General features: G+C 52.1%; 1 protein-coding gene across 1 annotated transcript in view; it reads right to left on the reverse strand.

Moving 5' to 3' along the window:
* Nucleotides 1-9,456, reverse strand: part of IQSEC2 (IQ motif and Sec7 domain ArfGEF 2) — a 77,012-nt gene that overhangs the window by 17,803 nt on the left and 49,753 nt on the right. The window contains 1 exon segment of the mRNA XM_077748283.1: nucleotides 1-68. This exon segment is cut by the window's left edge and continues 17 nt beyond it. Within this exon segment, the coding sequence (XP_077604409.1) occupies nucleotides 1-68 (68 nt within the window).

Here is a 9,456-nt window from a genome sequence, read left to right on the forward strand (position 1 = left end):
AGGGGGGTTGGCTCCCAGGACTATCAACCGCTGTGCTCAGGTCACTGCCTGGGGCATCACCCTCCACACTGTGGGGATGAGATAAGATGAGCCAGGATGTGGGACCAGGAGACCGGCCTGCTCAGCCAGACTGAGAGTGGGTAGACCAGATCCCTGTCCACAACCCCATCCTCCCCAGGTCCCTCACAGACCCAGGAACCCCAATATTTAAAGGCCAGAGGGGAGCTCCTCTCTTTTCCCTTCAGGCCCCCTTGCCTTCACAGCCCTCCCCTCATTGCCCTTCGGCCCCACCACTCACAGCTCCAGCCTCTTAGACTCCTTTACCTCAAGGTTGGGTCTTCTCACAGGCTTGTCCCCAGTCCTACTCATCCCTCACACCTGGTCCCTTCATGGCCATGTCTCCTCACAGCCTTATCCCCAGACCGTTCCCTCCCAGGCTTGTCCACTCAAGTCCCTTTTTCTAATAGTGCTGCCCCCTAACAACTCCATCCCCAAACCTTCCTTCCCCTGATGGACCAGCTCACTCACAGTCCCGCCCTTCCCTCCCCCAAAACCCCTTCCCCTCTCAGCTCCAACCCCTCATGGTTCTGTTCCCAACACAGAATGGTGTGGTTTCCCTCCCAGCCTGATCCCCCAGCACCACCCCAGATCAGCCCTGACCCTAGGCCTGGGGCCCACCCCTACATCCTGCACCTCCACACTCACCCCTCCTCTGCCTAGCCCTGCCCCCTACAGCCCCGCCCCTGCCCACAGCTGCCTGGACACTGGCCTGGCCAGTTCCCAGGGTTCCCTGGCTGCAAGGGCTCAGGCTCCGTCCGGAGACAGCGAGAGGCACCTCCCATTCAGCATCCTCACAGGTAAAGAGCTGCCCTGCGGGGCAACTTCTTTTTTCTCCTCATGGCCTCCTCTGCTCAGATGGGAGAGGGGAGGCAAGAATCTCGAGGTTGAAGACTGGTGGGAGCTGAGCACTGGGCCTTGCCTGCCCTGGTTACTCAGAGCTGTTGTTCTGCCAGACCTGCTCCCATGGTGCCATGGCAACCAGGCTGCCAGGGAACCCAGGTGGCGACAGAGCCCGGGCGCCCTGAGCCTAGCAGGCAAGGTGAGGAACCACAGAGGTGGGGAAAATGGGGGAGGGGGTTAGGAGGGGAGGGACAGGTGGGTGAAGTGTGGGGGTTGTGGGTGGGGCTGAGGGAATGGTCTGGTTTGGGCAGGCACATGGTTGAGGGGGCCCTTGGCTGGAAAGGGTTAAGGGGCCACTCCCCAACCCCTACGTGGCAGAGGCCAGGGCACAGGGCAGGGCAAGCTGGGGTGGATATAGGGGGACTCCCGACCAGCAGTATAGAAGCCTGAGGTACAACAGACCTGTCAGCCTTGCAGGAAAGCACATTGGACTCAGGGCTGCATGCAGTGGGGAGGCTGCACCCACCCACCAGGATGGCTCCCGGCTGCAGGGGCAGGGCTCCATTCCACCCCTAGTGGAGCCTCCTGCCCATCATTCATCCTCCATCCTCCCAACGTCAGTCTATAACACTGTCAGGCGCAAGGCAGAAACAGACTGGGGAACTGCCCTCCACCCCAAATCCTGTCTCCTCCTGGGCCTCAGGGCCTAGTGAAGTCCACTTTGGGAGTCAGACCTGGCCCAGCACCTCCCCCCCACCCCAGGCTTCTAAGGTGCTCCTCTCCACCTCACTCAGGACTGCAGGATCCTGCCCACCAACCTCTCAAACCTCTCTCTCTCAGCACACAGCTCAAACCCAGGTTTCCTCCATTGTCTCCTCTGTTCATGAACCATCCATAGCTCCCACTGTGCACAAGAGATAGCCCAAGTTCCTTATTCTGGCATTTGAGGCTTCTCAAAGATAACCATAGCTAATGCTTATAGGGCACTTAGCATATCAGGCACTGTGCTTACCACTCCACATTTAATAACCTGTTTACTGTCCAAAAGAAGCCTATGAGATAGGTATTGTGATTTATCTTCATTTTATACATAGAGAAACTGAGGCTCAGAGAGGTTAAGTAACTTATCAATGGTCACACAGCTATGAATGATAGAGCCAGGATTCAAATCTATGAGGTCGGACTCCAGNTTCTGCCTGAATACAGCCCCTGTTATCTCTGCCATCTGCAATCTGAGAAATCCCCCCACACCCTACTTCTATCAAGATTCAGGTCATATGCCACCACTAAGAAGCCCTCCTGAAGCCCGCCTCCAGCCAGAAATTATTGCTGATCCTGTTCAGAGCTCCCACACACAGCACATGTCTGTCCTTCTTTTTATGGTGCAGGTTAGCTTTGGCAAAGCGTGACAACTATTTGTGTTCATGACTCCCAGAATCCCAGCACAGGAAGAGAATTTGGTAATCTCCTAGCCAGCACAGAGCACAAGGCCGGGAACAGAGTAGCTGGATAAAAGCTTCTGGAGGGAAGGAGTCCGTGAATGGGCCCGGGTGGCTCTGCTAATAAATCCTCCCACCTGAGCCTTGACCTCCGCCTCCAGTGTCCTCTTCCTATCCATTCTCCACCTTGCGGCCACAGAGAGCTTTCCAAAGTACAGCTTTGACCATTTTGCGCTTCCACTAAAACCCTTCCGTGGCTCCTCATAATTCATTCAACAAACAAAAATTGAGCATTTTCTATGCTCCAGGCACAGTGCTAGGTGCTGGAAATACAATAGCGGACAAGATACATAAGATGCGTTCCCTGGGGAGGTGACATTCTAGTGGGAGAAGCAGACTATAAATACATACTGTTGGGGTGCCTGGGCGGCTCAGTTGGTTAAGTGTCTGACTCTCAGTTTTGGCTCAGGTCATGACCTCATGGTTTTGTGAGTTTGAGCCCCACATCAGGCTCTGCACTGCCGGTGTGGAGCCTGCTTGGGATTCATTCTCTCTCTCTCTGCCCATTCCTTGCTCATGCTGTCTCTGTCTCTCTCAAAATAAATATATAAACTTAAAAAAAATTTTTTAAATACATAATGTCCTTTCATGTAGACAAAAGTGCTAAGAAGGAAAATACAACAGAGGGATAAAAGGTGCAGTTTTCGATACAGTGGTCAGGGAAGATCTTTTTGAAGAAGTGGCAAAGAAGCTGAGCCCCAAAGGAAGTGAGGGAGTGGGCTGTGTGGTCACTGAGGCAAAAACAGTCCAGGCAGAAGGTAGAGCCAGTGAAAAGATGTTGGGGTTGAATGGTGCCTGGCATGTTTGAGAAACAGCAAAGAAACCAGTATAGCTGGAGTAGAGTGAATGACGAGAGAGTGAGAGAGGTAAGATCAGAGAGGTAATGGAGGCCAAATCGTGAAGGGCATTGAGCCCACGATAAAGACTTTGGCTTTCACTCTGATTGAGATGAGCTGAGGAGGGACATGATCTAACTTAGGTTTTACAGAAATCATCATCCATAGGATAATGTCTAACCTTCTCACCAGAGCCGTGGATGGCTCTGCTGACCTGACCCCTACTTCATACTCCTCTGCGCCATTACTTCAACCTGGCTATGCCCTGCTCACCCTTCAACATTTAGCTCAGGTGTGCCCTTCCACATCTGCCCCTTCCACAGAGGTTGGCTTACAGGTCCTTCCTCTGCTGCACAGAGCCTTATGGTCTCCTCTATCCCTAAGGCAAGAGCATTAATGAGCTGATTGAATCCCCCCAAAAGGTTTTGAGGCAGACACCATTAGCCCTGTGTTATAGATGAGGGCACTGAGGCTCAGAGAGGTGATATAAATTTGCTCAAGGTCACACAGTTATTAAGTGAGAAAGTCAGGATGTAAACACAGGGCCCAGGCTGTCTTTTCATGATATCTCATTGCCTCTCCCCACTTCTGGCTCCGTGCTACCCCCAGGTCTCTGCCCTTCAGCAATTCTCCCCTTTGGAGCTGGCCCCCAACTCTGGTTGCAAAGGGAATAGTGGCAGGGAGGTCAGACTGTCAGCACAGCCTCCCCTAAGAGGGCCTGGCAAAAAGGACAGTGCTTGAGGGTGTTGCCCCCGACATCATACGTACTGTTGAAGAAATAGCACCTGAGGATGTGGAGTCCCTTTACTCAGGGCCCCCCAAAACACCAAAGGGCATGCTGGTCACATTGAAAAAATCTCTCTTCTCTTTCTCATATATGTGTGCATGTGTGCATGCATGTACACACACACACACACACACACACACACACACACACACACACTGTGCAGTAAAAAGCTGGGCAAGCCTAGGTTCAGGTCTTGACTGCCATTTACCAGCTGTATGAGCCTGGGCATGTCCCTTTACCTCTCTGCACCTGTTTCTCATCTGTGCAGGGCTATCTGGACTTCTAACAGGTCCTGGGAGACCCCCCTCACCTCTGGACTCCTCCCACCCAGGCGCAAAGAACACAGACACACGCACACGTGTGCACTGTCTTCTGGGCTATTCTGTGGGGGAAACTGGAGAGCATCCTCTGCAGCAGGGGCAATAAACCACGTTACACAAATAACCACAGTACAAAGCTGAAAGTTCTCAAGGCTGGGGAACAGAGGAAGTGCTGGGGGAGCTCAGGAGAGAGATTCCTTCTGCTTGGGGGTGGCTGAGCAGAATAAAAATAAACTCACACTTACAGTGCACCTTCCCTGTGTCAGGCATTTTCCGCACATTATTTAATCTGCATGACAAACGTGAAGAATTAGGATTCCTATTTTGCAGGTGAGGAAAAAGGCTCTGAGGGGGAAAGAAACTGCCAAAGGTTTCAGAGCGAGCAAGTGGCAGAAGGAATCCAAAGCTGGTATTACTTCCCTTGCTGCCTTAAAAGGCTTTCTGGGCGGGGGCAGAGGAAGTTGTTGACCAGGGCCTTGCCTAGGAGGAGCTGGTAGAAATGAGTGCGAGACCTAGTGAGCCAAGGCACTAAGATGGGGAGAAGCAAGGCAGGACATTCTGTAGGGATCTGGGGTGGTCTTCCCACGGCGTGCAGCACTGACTGTCCCCTGGATGCTGCCCCTAATGGGAGGTCTCTCTCCCTCCTTCCCTTTATTGGCACTGCCCAGAGCCAGACAGCCAGCAGGGGATGGGATCAGGATGCAGTTGCCATGGAAATGAGTGGGGGCTGTTGCTATGGAGACCATAAGATGAGGGCAAGAGGAAGCTAGGGATGCTGAGGACTTTCCCNGGAAGTCAGTGCACCTAGATGAGGGCAAGGGCGTTCTTCGGGCTTTGGAGGAAGACGGAGCAAGGACACCAGACAAAGGGATAGGTGGGGCAGATGGACGGAGGGACCCTAATCACCTCTGTCTCCTCTGATGGCTCTTCTTCAAATGTTTGTGCTGCTCAATCCCAGTGCCATGGAGAATCCAAACCTGAGGTCAGCCTGGCTCACAGAGGCTGGCAGGGGAGGAGGCCATCAAAGGGGCTGACTGGGGAGACAGCAGGGAAACACAGGCTTGGGAGCACACAGTCCTGCGTTTGAATCCCAGCTCTGCTTCTTTGCAGCCCTAAAAATAATTATTGTCATTTACCAAGTTCCTACTTTTTGCTAGGCCTAGCAACTTTGCAAAGTCTGTGTTGTTCTCCCAGAAGGAGACAGCAGATGAGGAAACCGAAGTACAGAGAGATGAAGTAACTTGTCCAGTCTCAAAGCTCAGCAGTGGTGGAGCCAGGAGCCAAATCAACACTCATATCCTTAACCACCCCCTCTCTGCCCTAAACTGCCCCTCCCAGGTCTAGTCTGCATTCTCCAGTTCCCTACGCCTTCCCACAGTGACATGCAGATGGCCAGATGCTGGGTAAATATTTGTGGAGTGTGAGAAGAAGCAACCTGGGAGGAAGCAGGGAAGACTGAGGTTAGGTGGAAGAAGTGCCTGACTTCGAGAATTGTGAGTCATGGGTTTGACTGGCCAAGGGAAGAAGAGCCAATGGAACAGAGATGGACTTTATGAACCATGCAATCCCACAGATCCAAACTGAGACCCATAAAGTCGAAGTGACATGCCCAGGGTCACAAAGAACGAGAACCAAAATCTCCTACCTTCCAGGCCAGTGTCCCACTTTGTATGTATGTATGTATGTATTTTAAAATATTTTTATTTATTTCTAGGAGAGAGAGAGAGAGACAGCGTGAGCAGGGGAGGGTCAGAGAGAGAGGGAGACACAGACTCTGAAAGAGGCTCCAGGCTCTGAGCTGGCAGTCAGCACAGAGCCCGACGCGGGGCTCGAACCCACGAACCGCGAGATCGTGACCTAAGCGAAAGTCGGACGCTTAACCGACTAAGCCACCCAGGCGCCCCCAGTGTCCCACTTTTTAGTTTCAGAAGCCCCCTGAGTCTGTACAGCTCCCCCCACCAACTCCTGCACCATTAAGCTCGAAGACAGCAGCTGGGCAACAGCAGGCTGCTTGCACTTCCTATGCTGTGTGAGCACAGTGCCTTTGCTCATACTCTTCATTTCTTCTTCCTTGTTCCCTCTCCCTTCACCCCAGACTTTATCGGTCTGGGTGAGTTCCTCTGCATCTTGCAGCACCCTGAGCAGGTGAGCCCTCTTGGGAAGACAAGTCTGACTCACTTCTACCTCCACCCCTCCACAGAACCTGACAGGGTCAGCTACTCCCCACTCTGTGTCTTGTGCACACTCATGTCACAGGCAATCCTTATCAGCAGCTAACTTGTGATATTCTCTTGAAGTGTCCGTCCCCTTCATGCTCCTGTCTCCCAAGGGCAATGGCCTGATACGATTCACCTCTGTGGATCTGGCATGCCCAGGTCAGGGCCTAGCACACAGCATGTGCTCACCAGCCACCTTGGTGCCCTAAGACAGGTGGCAGTCGTGTGTGTCTGAGTGTGTGTGTGACCATCCTGCCTGGCAACTGTCACCCTAAAAGCCATAGCCCCACATGTTCAAAAGCCACCCACGCCCAGTCTTGTGATTATCTCTACCAGGCACACACAGAGAGACTGCCAGGCACGGAAAGTCACCACCTCACACACACACTCAGAATTCCTCACACTATCCCATTCCCTTAGATACATAACAGTGCACAGTCTCTCACTACTGACCCACCTGCCCGCCACACATAAAGTCATGCACACGTATGCACAGGCACACACATTTCCCTCATAACTGAGAGAAACCTTCCCTCTTCTCACGGCCCAGGCCCTCAGCCAATTCAGTTATCTACACAGGAGTCTGCACCTCCCCAGCTCCCACAACGATCATCTGACCTTGACTTGCCCTCTCCCTCCATTTAGTTGAACCCTCACCCCTCCCCACTTCCTTCTATCTCCCATCGGATAAAGGGTAGGATGTTCTCCTCTCCAGCCACCACAGGTCATCTAGACTCAGGCACCCTAGACAGCCAGTGGAACAGATCGACACACTACTCCCCAACTCCCCAGCACAACCCTGGAGCCCTCCACCCAGTTTTTGTCCATGCTGTGTCTCCTGTGATACCTCTTCACATCTACCATCCATTCAACCCCTTCTGAGCCTTCTTTTCTTGCCCCTCCTCCTCCAGCAAGCCCTCCTAGACACCACCATCCTCCCCAGCTCACCCTGACATACCCCCTCCTCTTTGGGCCAGGAACATATTTTGCTCATTAGTGAAGCCTATCTATTCCATCATTTCTGCCCTTCACACCCTGTCTACTTTTCCAAAGGAATTTCTCCTCTCCCCTGGGAGATGAAGATCTTATGGAGAACACAGCCACTTCTTCCTTACTTCCACTGGATCCCTCACGGTATTAAGTGTGAAGACTTGCCTACAGTTAGGTGCTCAAACAATGCCTTCTGGAAGAGTGAAGGAGGGAGAGGGGAAGAGAGAGAGGGAGGGACAAAGGAAGGGACAGAGGGAGGGGAGAAATAAATTAGAATTTGGATGAGTAAATGAGTAGATGATTTGAGTGGCTGAGTCAAACAATGAGTGAGGGAACAAGGTGAGCCTCTGAGAAAAGGACTGGACCAATGTGCTGGGGATGCTGAAGGGGGGAGGCTGCTGAAAGAAAGGAGAGGAGGGACTCTCACCTGCACCTTAATCAAAGCAAGAGCCACCATCTACTGCACACTTGCCCAACCGTGCGTCACACCCTATGCCAAGCTCCTAGCGTTTTCTTGCTAATCTTCATGACAACCCACAAAGGTAGATATATTCTCATTGTACTCGGGAGGAAAATGAAGCTCAAGGAGAAGAAAATACTTGCTCAAGGTTACACGGATAGGTAAGTGGGAAAACCAGAAGGTAAACTCAATTTTGTTCAATGCCAAAGGCTTAGAAAGGGAAAGCTGGGGTATGAGCCCACTTGGGGGGAGGTTTCCTGACTTTGCTCTCAACATGGACACATTATGGAAGGTGTGGGTCCCACAGTCCATAAAGGATCCCTTCCACCCTCGTGCCAACAGCCTTCGGGGATTCTTAGAACCAGCTTCTGGAAGGTGCAGGAAATATTTAGGGTCACTGCATCTGGAGGAAATGGCTTCCCTTTAGACTCCGAGATCCCTAAGGTTGTAGAACCAGAACCTTAAAAGTACAGAATCAAGGACTCTTACCATCACAGAATATTAAAATTATATTATCAGATTTTTTTAAAATAACAGAATCATGAAATCTTAAAACCACAGGATTGGAGAATCCCCAAATCACAGCATTGTAGAAATAGAAACCACAGAATTGCATGGAATGTGTCACTGAATTATCATATTTTTAAGTCCATGCAATCAGAGTTTCTTAAAATTGTAGCATCTCAGATTGACAGAATGTCAGAGCTGGAGGAGCCCTTGGAGATCCTCTGGCCCAAACTCCCTCCTCCTTTTACATACAGGGTGGGGTGGAAGCTAGGTAGCAGAGGGGCCAAGCGACATGTCCAGGTTGGCTGGCTCACGTGACCTCAGGCTGACTGGCTGGAGAAGGCAGCAGGCTTGCTCATGGTGAGAGTGCCACACCATTTGTTCATTTATTGAGTGCCTTTTGGGTATTGACGATACCAAGAATCAGACCCTACTCTCTCTCCCAGGCCCTGTTCCCAGCTCTGGATAGGAAAGACGGTAAGGCCCTGGTGGGGATGAGGAGAGCGAAGTGGGGGTGGGGTGGAACATACATCAGACAGAGAGAAGAGATCAGCTTTTATTGATGGAAATTCCTTTGTACACAGCGACACCCGCACTCTGAAAGGCCTTTTCCTCCTGATCATATTTACAGAGCACTATGGGAGTGTGGCAGAGGGCACGGGAGAGGCCTTGAAGCAGTGGAGATGGCAGCAATGGCCACAGCGAGGGAACGAGCAACGGGGAACTAGGCAGGCTGGGTCCCACCCCCGTCTGGTCCTCTGAGCCCTAGGCACCCTGCATCTCTGTTTGTGCTCACAGAGGACAGAGGTAGGTCCTTGGGATGTCATTTGGAGACCTCTCCAGGAGTGGCAGGCTCCAGGGTGCCTGGGAAGTGGGGTGCGGGTACGGGAGGGTCCAAGCTCCAAGCTCTGCTGCTCCCACATTTTAGTCAGACCTAGGGC

This window comes from Crocuta crocuta, unplaced genomic scaffold (genome assembly GCF_008692635.1).
Source record: "Crocuta crocuta isolate KB4526 unplaced genomic scaffold, BGI_CrCroc_1.0 scaffold1307, whole genome shotgun sequence".
Classification (NCBI taxonomy): Eukaryota; Metazoa; Chordata; class Mammalia; order Carnivora; family Hyaenidae; genus Crocuta; species Crocuta crocuta.